The 18,280-nt window shown below is 38.5% G+C and overlaps 2 protein-coding genes across 2 annotated transcripts in view; one reads left to right on the top strand and one right to left on the bottom strand.

Moving 5' to 3' along the window:
* Window positions 1–3,495, bottom strand: part of LOC130926861 (uncharacterized) — a 71,138-nt gene extending 67,643 nt beyond the window's left edge. The window contains exon 1 of the mRNA XM_057852149.1: window positions 3,169–3,495. Within this exon, the coding sequence (XP_057708132.1) occupies window positions 3,169–3,259 (91 nt within the window). The 5' untranslated portion in view covers window positions 3,260–3,495. The remainder of the gene's footprint in view (window positions 1–3,168) is intronic.
* Window positions 3,496–7,674: 4,179 nt separating this feature from the next.
* Window positions 7,675–18,280, top strand: part of ankrd44 (ankyrin repeat domain 44) — a 77,039-nt gene continuing 66,433 nt past the window's right edge. The window contains exon 1 of the mRNA XM_057853527.1: window positions 7,675–8,123. Coding sequence (XP_057709510.1) covers window positions 8,097–8,123 — 27 coding nt within the window. The 5' untranslated portion in view covers window positions 7,675–8,096. The remainder of the gene's footprint in view (window positions 8,124–18,280) is intronic.

Genomic DNA, 18,280 nt, shown 5'->3' with positions numbered 1-18,280 from the left:
AACAAATCTTATTTCTTCATTTGCAAACTTGTGACCCCAAAGTTTATTTCTGTTGGGGAAAATTCATCCTTGCCAATTTTTTTAAATTCGTGTTTTCCAATCCAGCACAAAAGTCATTCAAAGTGCTTGACAATGGGCGTCACTCGGTTTTTTAGAGTGGGGGGGGGGGGTCCTAGCCCCCTATAACATACGGTATATATCTCCACACATATATATCTATATCCACATTATATTTATATACACACACATATAAAATCATAGAGGCTAATGCCATGACTTTCATTCACAACACAGTAATTGTTTGTTCCAAAATATTTGTAAATCGTACAGATTACATTTTGGGCACATATGTAACAAAAATGGTTGTAATTTTAAACCCTGAAAAATGCTAATAATTACTTGATTTTAAGTAATATCTGGGTCTGATTTAGGGCTGGGCAATATAACCTTTAAGTATGTATCACGGTAAATTGAGCAGATTTACCTCGATAACGATAAATGAGGATAAATTCGCCCAAGCAAACTGTTATCTAATTTGAAAATCTGAATCAATGCATGAAATACAAATTAACAGTTTCTCGTTGATTTATTTACCAGCTTTCAATTTTACAATTGTACATGCAGTCTAAACATGATTAAGTATATAAAAATTTCTTGTAAACAATAAGAATTCAAGTATGAACATTTATAACAGCTTGTATGACTTGAACAATGTACAAGATTATAAAATCAATACGACGACTGTGCAATAGTGATGGGACGAAATGGGCCGAGTAATGGGAGGAGCGTTTCCACGAAGCTTGTGGAAACACATGTGAAGCCTAGCCGGCCGGCTGAGTCTCGTTTCCGCATCGAGAGTGGTTCGACGTTTGGCGCACATTGCGCACACATCAGAACCAGCTCAGCCGGTGTGTCAAGGTAATAGTACACATTACTTGTATTGCTGTACTTGTATGTCACTGACAGCCTGTTTGTCTATCATAGGGAGGAAACGCTTGGATGACACAGTTCAGAGGACCAGGACCCCAAACACCCTAGCTGATGCAACCCTGGAGGTCCAAAAGTACCTATCTGAACCAAACATGAACAGAATGAACAATCCATTGGTGTACTGAGAAACATATAAAACTACCCAAATTTATATAAACTGGCACTCGCATTACTCTGCACTCCAGCTTCATCTGTGCCTTGTGAAAGAATATTTTCTAAAGCTGGTGAAATATTGCCCACCCCCCCAAAAAAAACAAAAATGTTTAAAGCCAGCCACTGTGGGAAAGCTATTATTTCTACATAAAAATGAATAACATACTAAATTACTAACACAAGCACATTCATATCTTTGTCTAAAGCAAATAGCCATTGAATTCTTAACACTGTTGACCTCTTGGGCTTCAAGACCACTTGATGGCGCCATAGAGTAAATTAAGCACCATGAAGCTTTGCTACATGTGCAAACCAATGGCATACCGCAAGCAACACGTCACTTCCGCTCATTAATATTCATGACATTAGCTACTGTTGCTAAGCAAGGAGAAGCCACCGTTTGTCCCTAATAGGAAATGAATGGAAATCGTGTACGAAGGAGATGCTTACAGAGCTACCCCCTACCAATTCTCTCTGAAAATGATGTGCCTGGTGCCAAATTGACTGGCATAGATGTGGAAGAACATAAAAATGTTCAGTTAAAGAGATGGCTTGAGTGTCGAAGGCTGAAAAAGACGAAAAAAACGAGCCGACCTAAGCATAGCTTTAGCTTTTTTTATCGACGTGACTGACAATGACATTCTCCGGTTTCAACAAGCTATCCTTTACCATCAGCCCTGTCTTTCTTATATATCCTCTGGTTGTCCTACGTCTCTGACCGTTCTTGGGGGTAATTTAGTTAGCTTTGTGTAGCGATCGCAAATGCTACTCAGTGACAGCCAACGAACACTTTTGATTTTTTCATTGATAACATATCTTAATCCTATAATTTATTTACACTTCCCCCTTACTAAAGTTGTTATATATATATATATATATATATAAATAACAGAAACGGTAACAGTGGCAGTCAGACACCATTGTAATTCTTTTCAGGTCATTCATTGTCAGACAGAAGCAGTGCGGCACAACGTTACGCTAAAAAAATAAGGTAACAATATAAAATGGTTGTGTGTCTCCTTGTGCCCTGCGATTGGCTGGCAACCAATTCAGGGTGTCCCCTGCCTACTGCCCGAAGTTAGCTGGGATAGGCTCCAGCACCTCCGCGACCCTCGTGAGGAATAAGCGGCATGGAAAATGAATGAATGAATGAATATAAAAATGGCTTACCTCTTTGTCCTCTGAAAGACCATGCCAACCCAACATAATGTTTACTGCATATGAAACGTGAATGGATTCGCCGAGTTGGTGTTAAAAGTCCGCGCAAGTTGATTCAGTCTTCACATTTTTTTCCTCCCGAGTTTTTGGTTTCCGGGAACGTATGAAGAAAACATCCTTCATGGTCGTAATGTCTAGAGTCGTTTCTACAAGTTCCAAAAAAACAATGCGTGATCGGCATGTTCGTTTTTGAAAGATTACCGGCGAAAAGTAGCACTAATTGCGTTGTGTCTATGCGAGGGCGGGTCTATAATGTCCCACTTCGGCTTTACTTCCGCTTTACGATGCGACGTCACAGTCTAAAAATAGCCTGCGTGCGGTAGCCATTGGCTGCAAAGCTTCATTGCTTCATGAGGCTTCATTTGGCCATCCCTACAGTGGTAAATGGTAAATGGTGTTATACTTGTGCAAACATGTCATTGTAACACAAATGACTTTCAGCTTGAACAGTACACTTCAAACAGACAACTTATTGTTAATGGCTGCTGCGACATAATTACTCAACACAAGTGTTTACTTAAAGGTTTCAGGGTTTTTTTTCCAGAGCATTTTTAATACATGCACGCAGACATGCACCCCCACACAGACGCAACCACATTTATATTAGTCTTATGCCAATGAAACATTTTATGATTTCATGATGGCAGTAATGACACGGAATAAAAGCAAGCACAAAAAAAAACTCTGGCCGTTAAACGCTCGTAATATAGGCTTCACTGTTGGATTCTACTTCATGCTGAATGCTTTACCATCATAAAAGCCATCAGAGAAATCACATGCACAGAGATACAAAATAACGCGACATACCGATTGCCAGATGCAGTCCGTGCCCAATCCACTCATTAAGTTCAGCCCTTTCGACAAGGTTAGAGCCGCTATCCGACTCCATCACGTTCATTTGTAGCGTTAGCTGCTAGCTTTAGCCTGTGGCCTGGCTACCAGTAAAAAGCACTGAAAGCTCCCTGTCCTGAAATCGTGAGAACCAGGAAGGACAGCGGGTGAAAGCCCGTCTGGTGGCCGCCAAGAGTCGACTTAAGGTCGGGTAAGAGTTTGACGAAGCTCCCTTAACCCCGACTCCATCACGTTTGCTTGTAACGTTAGCCGCAAGCGTTAGCCTACTGGGCTTCTGTTTGATTTCCTGATAACCACGTGACTTTGTACGTAAGCACACTGACTGCTTTCTTAAATGGTACCACCAGGGGGTACTACGGATAGAAAGACATTTAGCTGATCCATGTCAAGAGCGATGCGACACTCTTTGATCTCGCCGTGGGTGGTCACGTGGTTCATGTACTTCAGTGTACTAGTAATCAGACATAAAACGTCTTGTGTTATTCAAAGTAATATATTTTCATGAAAAAAAAATCACACTGTGCAACAAAAGAAAAATTTACATGTGCAAAATATGGTTAAGTCCCATTTCTTGTAATTAGGGTTTTTCATGCCGATTTGAGATTTTGTTCATGACGTCCAGAATACCCTCCATTACAATCTTATGCTGCCGGCTGGACTCTGACAGCAGAGCATGACACTGCTTTTCAAACTGTTGAGTTTGGTCTTCAAACAGCTGCAACATCCTGTCAAAATTGTGCATCATTACGCCTTCGGTGTTCTGCAGCTGAAGCCTGCCATTCCTGCACAGCTGCAAGCACTGTGTCCGTCTTTCTCCTCTTTGCTGCAAAAAATATGGAAGGTGGAAACTCAGTTTTTGCAGGACTGGATGTACACAACACTACAAGTTCTCAACAAGTTTGCACTATTTCTTACCTGGATGTAGGAACAACAGATTATTTCCTTACCAAGTCTGGGATGGCAGACCTGGAATATATAATAATCACCAGTGTGCCACAACAAACTACAGGCTAAAGGCTGCACACATGCTGGCTAACTTGTAACCTACAGGCAACACTGGCGCAGCTGTCCTTACTGTTACTGTTCAACACTTTATTTGACAGCGGCATCATAAGACTGTCATAAGACCAAAGGAACAACTAGTATGAAGCTTTGAAACAATTGGCTGCAAAGCTTCATTGCTTCAAGAAGCTTCATTTGGCCATCACTGCTCCCTTGAGGGAGGCAGTCAACCTCTGCTGCCACCTGCTGTAAACACTGTTGTCGTCCAACATGCCTCCTAGCATGCATTGCAGCACTACAGATGTAAATAACGATCAAAATTCATGTTCTGTCCTCATTATTTCTTCAGTTACTGTTGTAGTTGTTTCATTATTTGCTATTTATGGTATTTGGTGACACTTTATTTGACAGTGGCGCCATAAGACTGTCATTAGACTATCATCATTATGACATGACACTAAATGCTCATGACAGATATCATTTTGTGTCATCTGGCAAATTATCTCACTTTTGAATGACTGTAAAAGATCCAAGCCGGACATAAATAGAGTCAGTGACATAATTTGCGGGATGACACTTAACGACATCCGTCATACGCATTCATTAATGCCCATTATAGTACCATGTCATAACTATGACCGTCTTATGTCAGTCTTATGACGCTGCTGTTAAACCCAATAAATCAACAAATAAACCGCACTGGACTGTAAGCCGCAGGAAAAAGAAGGAAAAAAAGTAGCGGCTTGTAGTCCGAAAATTGCAATAAGTAAAAATAAAAAAGTAAAAGCCTCTGATGAAGGTGGAAGTAGCTGCCAAAACATGTCAGGTAATTAAAACAACCTAAAACAATTGTCCACGATAAAGAAAAATTCAACTAAAGTAAGTAAAAATACAGTCCCTGACAAAAGTCTTGTCGCTTATCCATTTTGTACAAACAATTGCTAATGACCTGACTTTTAATTACTGTATTCAATTGGTTTCAGAAATGGCTCATATGAAAGATAAGCCCCTCCCAAATGATGTTGAATGTACAAAAATATATTTATTTCACAAAAAAAAAAAGATTTATAATTTAATGAAGACATAAAGGTCAAATTTTGGCAAGACAAAAGTTTTGTCGCCTACAGAAAGTAGTGTAAAAATTAAACAAAAAATGTACTTCAAATACAAAAATATGTTACATAACATAAGCGAATTAAGTAGTGGTGCTGTGAGAGCCAAATTTAATACTTTGTATGACTTCCATGGGCTTGAAGGACTGCATCCATGCGGTTCGGCAAGGATTCATACAATTTATTGATGAAGTCATCAGGAACATCAAAGAAAGCGGTCTTGCATGCCTCCCAGAGTTCATCAACATTCTTGGGTTTCATCTTCCATGCTTCCACTTTCATCCTAACCCAGACATGCTCAAAGATGTTCATGTCTGGTGACTGGGCTGCCCAGTCCTGGAGGATCTTGATCTTCTTTGCCTTGAGGAACTTTGAGGTAGAGATTGAAGTATGCGATGGAGCACCATCCTGCTGCAGAATGTGTCCTTTTTTATGCTTAGTAATGTAAGAAGCAGCAAAGATTTGTTGATATTTCAGACTATTTATGTTGCCTTCCACCCTGCAGATCTCTCGTACACCCCCATACTGGATGTAACCCCAGACCATGATTTTGTCACCACCAAACTTCACTATTTTCTGAGTGAATCTCGGATCCATGCGGGCTCCAGTAGGTCTCCTGCTATATTTGTGGCGACTGTGGTCTAATTTAATGGAAGATTCATCTGAAAAATCCACCTTTTGCCACTTTTCCAGTGTCCATCCTTTTGACAGGCTGTGGGCCTTGGCAAATGCCACACGTTTTTTTAATTTTCTGCACCCTGAGAGATCTGCAGGGTGGAAGGCAACATAAATAGTCTGAAATATCAACAAATCTTATTTGCCTCTTACATTCCTAACCATAAAAAGGGACAAATTCTGCAGCAGGATGGTGCTCCATCACATACTTCAATCCCTACCTCAAAGTTCCTCAAGGCAAAGGAGATCAAGATCCTCCAGGACTGGCCCGCCCAGTCACCAGACATGAACATCATTGAGCATGTCTGGTGTAGGATGAAAGAGGAAGAATGGAAGACGAAACCCAAGAATGTTGATGAACTCTGGGAGGCATGCAAGACCGCTTTCGTTGATGTTCCTGATAACTTCATCAATAAACTGTATTAATTCTTGCCAAACCGCATGGATGCAGTCCTTCAAGCCCATGGAAGTCATACAAAATATTAAATTTGGATCTCACAGCACTACTACTTAATTCGCTTATCTTATGTAACATATCTTTCTATTTGAAGTACACTTGTTCAATTTTCACACTACCTTCTGTAGGCGACAAAAACTTTTGTTTTGCCAAAATTTGACCTTTATGTCTTCATTAAATGATCATCTTTTTTCAGTGAAACAAATATATTTTTGTACATTCAACATCATTTGGAAGGGTCTAGCTTTCACATGAGCCATTTCTGAAACCAATTGAATAATTAAAAGTCAGGTTATTAGCAAATGTTTGTACAAAATGGATAAGCGACAAGACTTTTGTCAGGGACTGTATTATAATAGCAATGACCTTCGAGAGGATAAGGGGTACAGAAAATCAACGAATAATTGATAACACAGTGATCCCTCGCTAGTTCGTGCTTCAAACTTCACGCCCTCAGCCAATCGTGGATTTTTTTCCAATTAAAAAAATAATACAGTATTTTATTTAAAAATGTTACGATATAGGCATGTACACATGTACAAATCATTATTTTCTTTTATTTTTCTTTGATAAATATCTAATTTTTATCATAATTATTACAAAAAAACATTTATAAAAATATACATATGTGACGGGTCACAATAAAATTATGACGGGTTGAAGCTCTCCATCACTGCCGATCCAAACATCACAGACACTGGTGGACTGCTATTATTGGCATTTATTATGACATCCCTGCAACACAGTGTGCAAGGAGTGAGACAGTGGTCGCGTTGACAAGCACGTCTTTGCTGTACATTTCAGTGTCCTCCTCGCAACGGTGCCTTTCCCGCGCTAGTTTGCACACGTCCCCTTCCGCCAACGGGTCATGACGCGTCACTTACGGCATAATTTAACAAGCATATTTACTCCGTTACATATTCATCTTTTAAAATCATACTTCGGTGAAAAAAAAGTAAAAAAAACATGTCTTTTATGTATCTCTTTCCAAAGCTGTTACATCTGAAAGAATAGAGTGAACACACACACACACAAAATGTAAATAAGCTAAGCCTCTACTTCGCAGATTTTCGCGAGAAGGGCGGTCCCCCATTAACTGCGAAAAACGAGGGATCACTGTATATGAGTCGTTTATTTTTATTTATTATTATTACCGAATCAATACCGGTGTTTATTAGCTACCCTTTGTCGCCGATTGATGGCAGCAGCGAGAGGTGCGCGTGTGCTGGGTTTGTTGATGCTGAGGGAGCCTCTTGTGCATCAAAAAACAGGCGCAAAAAGAGAGACAGCCTCTAACTTCCTGCCTTATCCTTCCTCTGCCTCGCCTGACCGACCGCCTTGTGCCTCCTGCACGGCGGGGAGTGGCGAGCCTCTTTGAGCGCAGACTCGCAAAGTCGTCCGTCTTCCATGTGGGATTGTTCGCGATTCGTGCCTGGCGGAGCGAGCGAGCGTTTCGGCAGCAGCAGCAGCAGCCGGCGCCGGGCCTCTTTGGCTTGCACTGGGCTCGGCCTTTTCCCATCACCCTCATCCCGGGAGGGGGTGGAGGAGCAGGAGTAGCAGCGGACCTCGCAGTCAGCATCGCCTTTTGGTTGGAGCACAGTCGGCGGTGTGAATGAGCTGCCGGAGCCGAACCAGCGATGGCGGTTCTCAAATTGGCCGACCAGGTAGAGCCACTAGCCGCCGCTAGCTTTAGCTCGCCCGCATCTACCGTTCTCCGCGCCTCACTTTCTCCCGAAAACGCAGCGTTCTGACCACATTCGTATTACAAATAATTCGGCGTCTAATGTTAGTGCAGCTGGAATTCATGAGTAATGTTACGTTCATAAGAATAATTCTGAAGCCCAATGTGCAAGAAGCTGTTAGGAAGTGGAGGCGTTCATGCCCAGATTTATCCTTTGATATCAGTCATAAATCACATTTAGAACCAAATTAAAGCTTGAGCATCCAAACATCAACATGGTCTTAAAATGCCATTTAATAAATAAATAAATAAATAAATAAATAAATAAATAAAAACTCAAGACAACACCTACTTTATAAATGACTTTTATATAAAATCCTATGCAATTGCAAATTTTTTTTAGACCTTTGATAATGGAGAAAATAATGTTAAAAGACTAAAACACAAGGACCAGGATGTCCTTACACCTAGGCAGTGAAAACGGTTGTTTGCGGTCGTAGTTTGAAGACATTTTTTTCTACCCAACGTCCCATTTTTCTACACTCTAGTAGACGCAAGCACAGGTGCATGTGATAATAGGTATTAATGACATTACGAGGAAAGCGGGACATTTGGGATACTAACATTTGATTGGCTAAAATAGTACCTGCAATGATAAAATTTTTGCCACCATGTCAGGTGACTACTTCCTGAAACTACTACTATTGAGTTTTTCTCCATTATTATACATCAGAAAAATTTCATTCTGTGTGTTTTCAATGGCGTTCCGCACGCTACACGTCACTTCCGCTCAATAATATTCATGAATAGCTTCTATTGCTAAGGTGGGGACAAGTTCCCGTTTGTCCCCAGTATTAAAGGAATGGAAATAGTGTACGAAGGAGATGTTTACAGAGCTAAACCTACCAATTCTGTCCGAAAATGATGTCCCTGGTGCCAAATTTACTGGTAAAGATGTGGAAGAACATACAAATGTTCAGTTAAAGAGATGGCTTGAGAGTCGAGGGATGAAAAAGATAGAAAAAAGAAACGAGCCGACCTAAGCTTAGCCTTAGCTTTTTTATCAACACATTTTTCTTACGCCACTGACAATGACATTCTCCTCTTTCAACAATCTATCCTTTACCACCATATGCCCTGTCTTTCTTATATATATTGTATCCTCTGGTTGTCTTATGTCTCTGACCGTTCTTTTGGGCAATTTACATTGCTATTTTTGTGTGGCGATCGCAAATGCTACTCGTTGACGGCCAACGAACACTTTTAATTTTTTCATTAATAACAAATCTTAATTCTATAAATTATTTACACTTCCCCCTTACTAAAGTTGTTTTTTTTACAACAGCAAAGGTAACAGTGGCAGTCAGATACCAGTTTCTTTTCAGGTCATTCATTGTCAGACAGAAGCAGCACGGCTAAACGCCACACTTAAAAATAAGTAAAAAATATCAAAATGGCTTCTCTCTTCATCCTCTGAAGGACCATGCCAACCCAACAAAATGTTTACTGCATATGAAATGTGAATGGCTTCACCTTGCTGGCATTAAACGTCCGCGCAAGTTGATCCATTGTTCACATTTTTTCCTTTTAATATGTCGTAATGTCTACAGTCGTTTCTACAAGTTCCACATCATCAGTGCTTGATCGGCATGTTCGTTTGTGAAAGGGAAAACTAACAGATATATAATGGTTTGTATGCGACTGTGCGTCTATTATGTCCTACTTCTGATATACAATGCGATGTCACGGTCTAAAAATAGCATTTGTGCGGTACGCTATTCATTAAACAAGATCTTTTTACAAGGAAGGACATGATGAATACATGGTCTTTCCCTTCAAACAGTAATATATATATTTTTTTGTTTTTGTTTTAGTTGCCATCCACTAAGATTCTTCCTTTTATCTGAATTGCACAAAAATATTTTCTGTTCACTTTTTAAAATAATAACTGGACAAACATCCTAAAAGGTATGAATTAAGGCTGCAACAACTAATCGATTTAATCGATTAATAAATTAGTTGCCAACGAATTTGATAATCGATTTTTGCCGGTAGCTATGAGCAGTCCCGTTTGGGTCGTTGTTTGTGTGTAACGTGAGGCTGTGCGTGCACGCTAGTGATTAGAGCAAGAGAGAGAGTTCACTGCTACGTTCAGGTTGGGTTGCTGAATCAATAATATTACAAAGTGTTGAGAGTTAGATTGTGTTTTGTGTTCTTAGATCCAGTGTGCCTCTGTCAGAGGTGAGTAAATGAAGCCAATTGTACTGTTTTCTTTGTTGATGAGACGTGACTACTTAATATGGAGCGCTAAGCTAGTTAGCGATTATGCTAATCAGTGTCTACAGTGTCCGTTTGTATTGTGTTTTGGAGAAGCATATTAGCACTTGAGCTATTGTTGGATAATAAAGTTGTCTCATGTCTTTTTAGAAAGAAACCACACACATAAACCCATTCATATAATAGGTTAGAGTTTCCTTTCAACACAAACTCCCTTTCAAATGGTAAATTGTGAGACAAGAGAGTGTGCTGTGAAGTTGGATTTGGATTGTACAGTATTTATGAACAACTGTTTGATGAAGAAAACTGATTTATTACAGTCTGGCTCCTCATTCTATTTTGTTTAGTTTGTTTAAAGAAAATAAATGCGTCATCGACACAATATATGTTGGTGCTTTGCCCACTAGACAAAAACTTTTTTTATTTGAATGAACAGGACTTTTGTCTTATTTGTGTACTGAGAAATTATTTTAATGTTTTGTACTCAGAACCTTTATTAAAAAGTTTAACAAGTTTTATGTACTTAAAACCGTACAGTTGTAGAAAACAGTTAAGTCCGGAAGCTGTCATAAAATATTATTTTAAAAGGATATAGTCATCCATTTTGTCTTCATTGTTACATACAACATGCCTAAAACATCTTCAAGTTAAATTGTGAAGGTAATTGAAACAAGTGACATTTATCCGATGAATCATTTCATTAATCATTATTATAATTAATCGATTCTTTAAAAAAAAAAAAAAAAGTTGCAGCCTTAGTGTAAATAGAGGTGCAATGGACAATAGGAAATCTGGGAATGTGTCCACACAATAAATCCAAAGAGAGATGTGTGCAAGGTTTGTTTTCACTCAATCACATGTTTCTCTTTAGCACGTATAAGCACTTAAGCACCTTAAAACTTTTCCCAAAAAGTGTTGTCGACATTTTTTTTTCACACCAGAACAGAAACTTTAAAGCCTAAAAGGCTCCACAACAGATTGTAGAATAATCTCCACCAAATGGGCTTTTTAAAGTGTCTTATAGATATGTTAAATATCTGCTGACACTGTTCCCCTTCCCCTAGCTCGAGTAAGTATATCCTGCTTGCATAAAAGAAACACAACCCACAAGCAGCAAGTTGCTTATGCAACACAGCCTTCTCTTTTCCACCTCTCTATTTATTTTTTTATATAAATGCCAAATGGCTAGTACCTTGGTTACACCTGCACATTCCAATAGCATCAAAACCTACTGTTGCACAGTCAGAGAAAGGTATTCATCTAATTATATGGTGAATGTTGTGGGTTGGGATTCTGCCTTGTAGTGAGTGCTGCTTTTACTATAGTATGTTGTCACCTAAGGAATTGCGATGATGTTGTGAACTCAATAGCTTGTAGTATGACAGCCACGGACCCTTCAATTTCTTAATGTATTTAGACTATATCTATTGAATAAATTATAGGCCTCTCAGATGAGCAAAAGTATCTGGACAGGTGCATTTTTGTAAATATAAACATTGCATTTGGACAGACAGACAGTGGTGGATGAAGTACTCATGCACTTACAATGCAATGATGCAAACATGTGATTATATATGTAAATATATGAGATCTGAGCCAATATTCATCATAAAAAAAATAATTAAATACATTTTATTTAAAACTGCAGTACGGAACAAAACAAGCCATAAAATTGACCGCACTGTAAACAGAAGCTTAACAAGCTCAAAAAACTAAAACATTTAGCTTCATGATGAATTTTAAGCAACTATCAGGTGCATACCCCCACCTACTCTAAAAGAGTGTGCAGGACCCATATGAAGGTGCGCTGCTCACTGTTGGTTTTTATTGGTCAATATCTTGTTCACCTACCTAATCCTACTTGTACTCGTGTTGCTCCCTCGAGTGCTCAGTTATGGTATAGATTTATGGGGCTTATCGATTGTGCCGGGGGCATAAAAACGAAACTATCAATTCACAATGGGGGAAAAAAAACTAAGTAACACGTAACGCAGGCAACAATTTGAAAAGTAGTGGAGCAAAAAGTACAGGTAAGTTCTGTAAAATGTAGTGACGTAAAAGTAGAAAGTACCACTACATGTTGTACATATTGTAGTATTTGTACTCAAGTAAAGTACAGATACACAAAAATGTGCAGTCAGGAAGTACTTTTACTTTGTTACATTCAACCACTGCAGACAGATGACAAACAACACTTCCTAAATTGAATGTCAAATTATCAGTGGCCTCCAGAGGTGGGTAGAGGAGCTAAAAACTTTACTCAAGTAAGACTACCATTACTTTAAAATAGTATTACTCAAGTAAAAGTAGTCATCAAAAAGTTTACTCAAGTACAAGTAAAAAAGTATGCTGTGAAAGAAATACTTGAGTAATGACTAATTGCTTACAATGTTACATTTTTTAAAAACAGGGATATATATTTTTTCTCTCAGTAGATTGTCATTTATATGAACTGTTATTGATAAACTGTATTATAACGTATTACATGACCATATTAGGCCAAAGAATACAGTAAAATCATTTAATTCCGATGGGAAAAATCTACAGAAATCAAACATCACTCGTCCAAAGAGCAGGAGTGCCCTTTCATGGAGAAAACATATTTCCTACCATTAAATTATAATGATCATGTTTTCAATTTTCCGTAGTCTATCGGTGTCAAATAAAAACTGGGAAACTCTGCGCTTTTGAGTAATGATGACAGCAGTATGTGAAATACTTTCCTTTTTTACGTTGCTTTAAGGACTCCACGCGATTGAACTGGCCGTTGTGATCATAGGACTTAGGACTGCAAGCTTCTGTTTTGTCTTTTGACTCTATTGTTAGTCCTGATTGGTATAATGGAGTCATGTGACTGTTGTTGTGGACTTGTGGTGTCTCCTTGGTGAAACTAATAGAGCCACTGTGTACATCTCTGGCAAAAATAAAGTAAAATCCAATTAGTGCTGCAACAATTAATCAATTAACTCAAGTAATTTGTTTAGAAAAAAATCTTCGAACCAAATTTTGCTACTTCGAGGATTCGTTTAGTAAGTGTGGCGTTCTCATGGTTTGTTTTGAAAGTGTTTGCATCTTGTTTTATTTATTTGGGTGGATACACTGCCCTCTAGTGGCAACAGTGAACATGACATAACTCATATAACATGCCAGCTGCTCCATGTTAAGACCAGTATAAGGTTGTACATTTTTGTTTGGGCTAATATGATTGTTTATGTATTCGTAATTTATATATATTTTTTTTTTCTTTTTTGTGGGAATAGGTGTTTAAACGATTTGTTAAGAGCTTTAAAAAAACAGAAAAAAACCCAACAACATAACATTAGCATTTCATAGCATTTAAGCTAGCGGGGTTTTGCTATGCAAGGTAGCCAATTGTTTTTTTTGTTGTTGTTGTACTTCAATCCTCGTTATTTTTTTTACACCGTTTGAGGCTAAGCTCAGGTATTTTAATTTATTTTTTAATTTATGTATTGCTCTTGAGAAATGAGTGTGCAATTCTGCATAGTTTGAAAAAACATTTGGGAATTTTATTTTGTAATTACATTTAATGCTCTTTTGAAAGTGCAATCCAAGCCAGCCTTTGTTTTACATCTCCTAAAATTTATTCTGCAACACATTAAATGATCCTAATCCGATTACTCGATTACTCAAACTAATTGACAAATTAATTGATTACTTAAATGATTGATAGCTGCAGCCCTAAATCCAACATGTAGAATAAAGAGGCAAAATGTATTGACTCTAGCGTAGCCCAAAGTAGCGGAGTAAGAAGGGTGTTTCTTCTTCACAAATCTACTCAAGTATAAGTAAAAAACATGGTCTGGTAAAACTACTCTTAAATGTAATGTAGAGTATTTTTTTAGTGTGTGTAAAAAAGTGGCCGCTTGGGGTTATACCCCAAAAGCTCCGGGGCACTTGTGTTTCCATTCCAGAAGAAATTCCTGACGAGGTGCAGCGTCATCATCTGCGACAGGGCAGGAATAACTTGTATTTTTATCTTTTACGTAACTCCAAACTGCGGGACATCCTGTTATTTTCAGACAACATGACAATGCCTGATAACGGATTCCTCAGTTCAAGAGATTTTTTTTTCTTTGGCTTTAGTGGCGATTAAACGGAGATATTCTGTCATATTCATACATCCGCATTAAAAAAACAGTCGAGGGAAACTGTTGCTCCCGGCATGCTCCAATAGTTGGAATATAGCAGGAAGCGCAGGAAGTCATTGGCCTGGGAGCTGTGGAGAGAGTGTTGTTAACCCCTGGGGGCAATGAGACGAGCCAGCTAGGCCGTCCTTCAGGCCTTTGAAGAAATGTGGACAAGGCATTTTGTTTCATGGAAAAAAATGGGCCATGCCGCCTGAGCTGCACAACTAGTTGATGTGGTACCATGGCGGGTCTTCTGGTAAAATAAATTGGACACTATAAAATTACTCACAAAAAGAAAACATACAGTGGTACCTCTCCTTACGAACGTATCTACATACAGAATTTTCAGATTAACACTCCTCAACGGGAAAATATTGCCTCTTGTTAGGAAAGAAACGTCAGGATACAAAAGGCAAAAATACAGTATGGCTGGTACTCACAGCTCCCAGAATTTCCTGAATGTAACATACTTGTAGTTGCTCTACCGTTGGCTATTGCATAGGATTCTTGGCATCCAATTGGCTAAGAGGAACCTCTACTGTATGTGTATGTGTGTATCCCAGCGTCCTATTCATTCGCCCCTTGTGTCCATAAGTGTATTAACTGTTATTCTTTAGTCTATTTTTGCTTTTTTTTTGTTCTACATTATGCACAACTCTGGTTTTATGTTTATTGTGCAATAATATAATTGTAACATGTATTTGTCACATGGTTTGATGCAATTTTTATGCATTATAAAAGATTTATGTCTGATTAGGGCATTTACATGGAAAGCGCATCTCTACTTATTGAATTTTGAGGTGACGAAACTACTTCCAGAACCAATTCATTTCTTAAGTAGCGATACCACTGTATATGGAACAAAGGTTTGATTTTAATTTAGTTAGACGTGTTACATTTTTTTACGCATGGTATTATAGTTGCAAATTGCATATTTGCATATTTTCTCCTTAATTTAATTCAAGACATTTAGTCGGTACGATGATGTAGTGGTTATATTTTCTTGTTTCCTAATGTTTGCTTGCTTTTACATTATTACGCCTTTAAAAAAAGCTACTTTCGGTTAATTTATGACTCTAAATTGTCCATTGGTGGTGAATAGTAGTTGGTGAATTTGTCTTCTATTATTGGTTAAAGTTGAATATCGGCTGATACAACATTTTAAAATCATATCGGATAATATCGACATCGGTTTTGGGCTAATATGCATGTTGCCTTCAAAGTGAATGAAGAAGGCTTCTGCCTTTGTGCAAGGGCTGGTCATAGCTTAGCATAGCGTTTATGCTTATTGACCGTTAGATGTCTCTAAACTAAGATGCTTGGGATTTCTTATGTCAACAACCCATTTGCATTTAAAACAATTAAATGAACAATAAATGTTTGTAAAATAATGAATATGTTAAGTCCAAGACCGCATTTGTCGGTATCTGTTATACCCCTTTCCCACTAGCCAAAAAACCCATGTCAACCCATTAACAATCGGCTTTTGGTGGCAGTGGGAAAGGTGCAGCGACCTGCCTCGAGCCGTGTCAATCAACCCGCCAAGCGACCCGCGTTTAAATCACCTCTGCTCTGATCATCATGCAGTGTGAAAGCAAAACCCCGGGTCAACAGTCAACACCCAAATCTACGTGGTGACGTAGGCTCTTATGTGATCATAACAACGTGCTAGTCGCCTCCCATTTAACACGCCCCACAACCGTAGTTACGTCGATGCGTATACGTCGCTCAAACCAAAATTCACGTCGCCTACGTTGCCTCAGCACAAGCAGAGTTTTGATCCTTTGCTGCATTTTGACCATTTTGAGGGCAGTAAAAAGCATGAAAACAGAGAACACAAACGGAAAGGAGGCTTCAATGTTGCTCTGCATTGTTTACTTCCTTGAACTGAATGAATTCGGCCGCACTTTTCGAAGCGCATCTTAGTGTGGTGACATCACGTAACCTTACGCACGCCTGAGGAGGAGTGGGGGGGTTAGACGGGTGAAAAAAAATAAATAAAAGACGTTTTTTTTTTTTTTGTCAGTGGGAAAGGTGCCAAATGCCAATTGCTAGTGGGTTGCATCGACTTGGAAAAAAACGCGCGTTGACCCACTAGTTTCAGTGGGAAAGGGGTATTAGATATCGGTATTGGATTTTTGGAGTTGGACATTATTGGGATATCGGTTATTGGTTAAAAAGTCATTATTGGACATCTCTAATAGGGATGCCTGATCCGATCACATGATCAGAAATCTGGCCAATCGCGCCATTTTTCAGAAGATTGGAATCTGTTGAAAAGGAGCGGGATTTAAATTTAAAAAATATATTTGTGTTTCTGTTTCATTCTCATACAGCCTCTCACCTCCCTCCCGCTAGTTAAGCAGTGCAAACAAACTTGTTTTTTTTTTCTTGGTCACCAGCTGGTGTTTGGTACTTAAAGTTAACGATGATTGACAGGTTTGCAGCTGTGATCTAGTGAGAGAAGACTCGGTAGCTCGAAGATTAAAGGCGCAAATGTGTCGATCATCGTTTAGTTTACTAGACACCAGCTTGTGGCAACTCATTCAAGTGAGATGCTGTTCTCGGCAGCGTGAGCGTCAAAGCGTGACTGAATTTGAGTGAACTCATTCAATGAAGCTATTAATAAAGACAAGCATTTTTCGACGTCATTCTTATTTAAAAAGAATTCACATTATGAAAGTGGCATGGTGGACAGTCGTCAGCGCGTCCACCTCACAGTTCTGTGCACCTACATTTTGTGTTGGTGAACCTGAAAAAAAAAGTTAGTTTTTGCATTGGTTGTGCCTAAGTGTGGAGCCATGGCAATATTATATTGCAATGTTAATTTTTTCCAATATAGTTCAGGCCTAATATATATATGACTGAAAAAGCAGTTTCTGCTCTTGCACCCCTCTTTAAAAGAAACTGCTGTATTTTAAGCCAAAAGAACTGTTGTGTTTGATAGAATAATATGTCTATATGCTGCCATAGCAGATTCATGACGCACTAAGCCCCCAAACTATTTTTAATTTGTCCGTTTTACCCTGGAAACCCCCGTTTACAGATGTCACGCAATCGCTTTTGTTTCAACCCAGCCATAAAAAGAAGGTAAATAATCATATCTATTATTCAAAATGTCTGTCATTTTTAGCTTAGAATGATTGATGTCTAATATTTCGTTTAAAAAAAAAAACGACTTTAAAAAATTATGCACTCGCATTTTCTAAACTTTTAAACAAATTAAGTCACAATAAAAAAAAATGGTGTCAGTAAATAAGTCATGGATATCTACCCATGAAATCCACAAAATATCCGGCTGTGGCCATTCACATCTGTGTTTTGATACTCGGTGATACATGCTACTCTGAGTTTTTGGACTGAAACAAGGTAAGTACGCGATATCTCGTTAAAATCATGGCGTCTTTAATTATACTCTCTCATGCTCTCACCTCCAGTTAGGGTTTCGCTGTTTAAAAAAAATATTATTATTATTATTTTTAAAAACTCTCCTGTTCAGAATTTTTCTTCCCCCAGAAAATGGATATTTTAAGCCTTCCAATTATGTATCACACGTGCTTATCGGACAATTTTGAAATTTGGCCAAATTCTCAGAGCGGAACTTCAAGTCACCCTAGTGTTCATTTTTACTTTTTAAAGGCTAAAAAGTAACAAAACAATCCAAAAATACAATGGCATTGTCAAAAGATACAAAAAAATATATACATTTTATACC

This window comes from Corythoichthys intestinalis, chromosome 12 (genome assembly GCF_030265065.1).
Source record: "Corythoichthys intestinalis isolate RoL2023-P3 chromosome 12, ASM3026506v1, whole genome shotgun sequence".
Classification (NCBI taxonomy): Eukaryota; Metazoa; Chordata; class Actinopteri; order Syngnathiformes; family Syngnathidae; genus Corythoichthys; species Corythoichthys intestinalis.
Note: the sequence above shows the minus strand (reverse complement) of the source record. Positions and strands in the feature narration are given on the sequence as shown.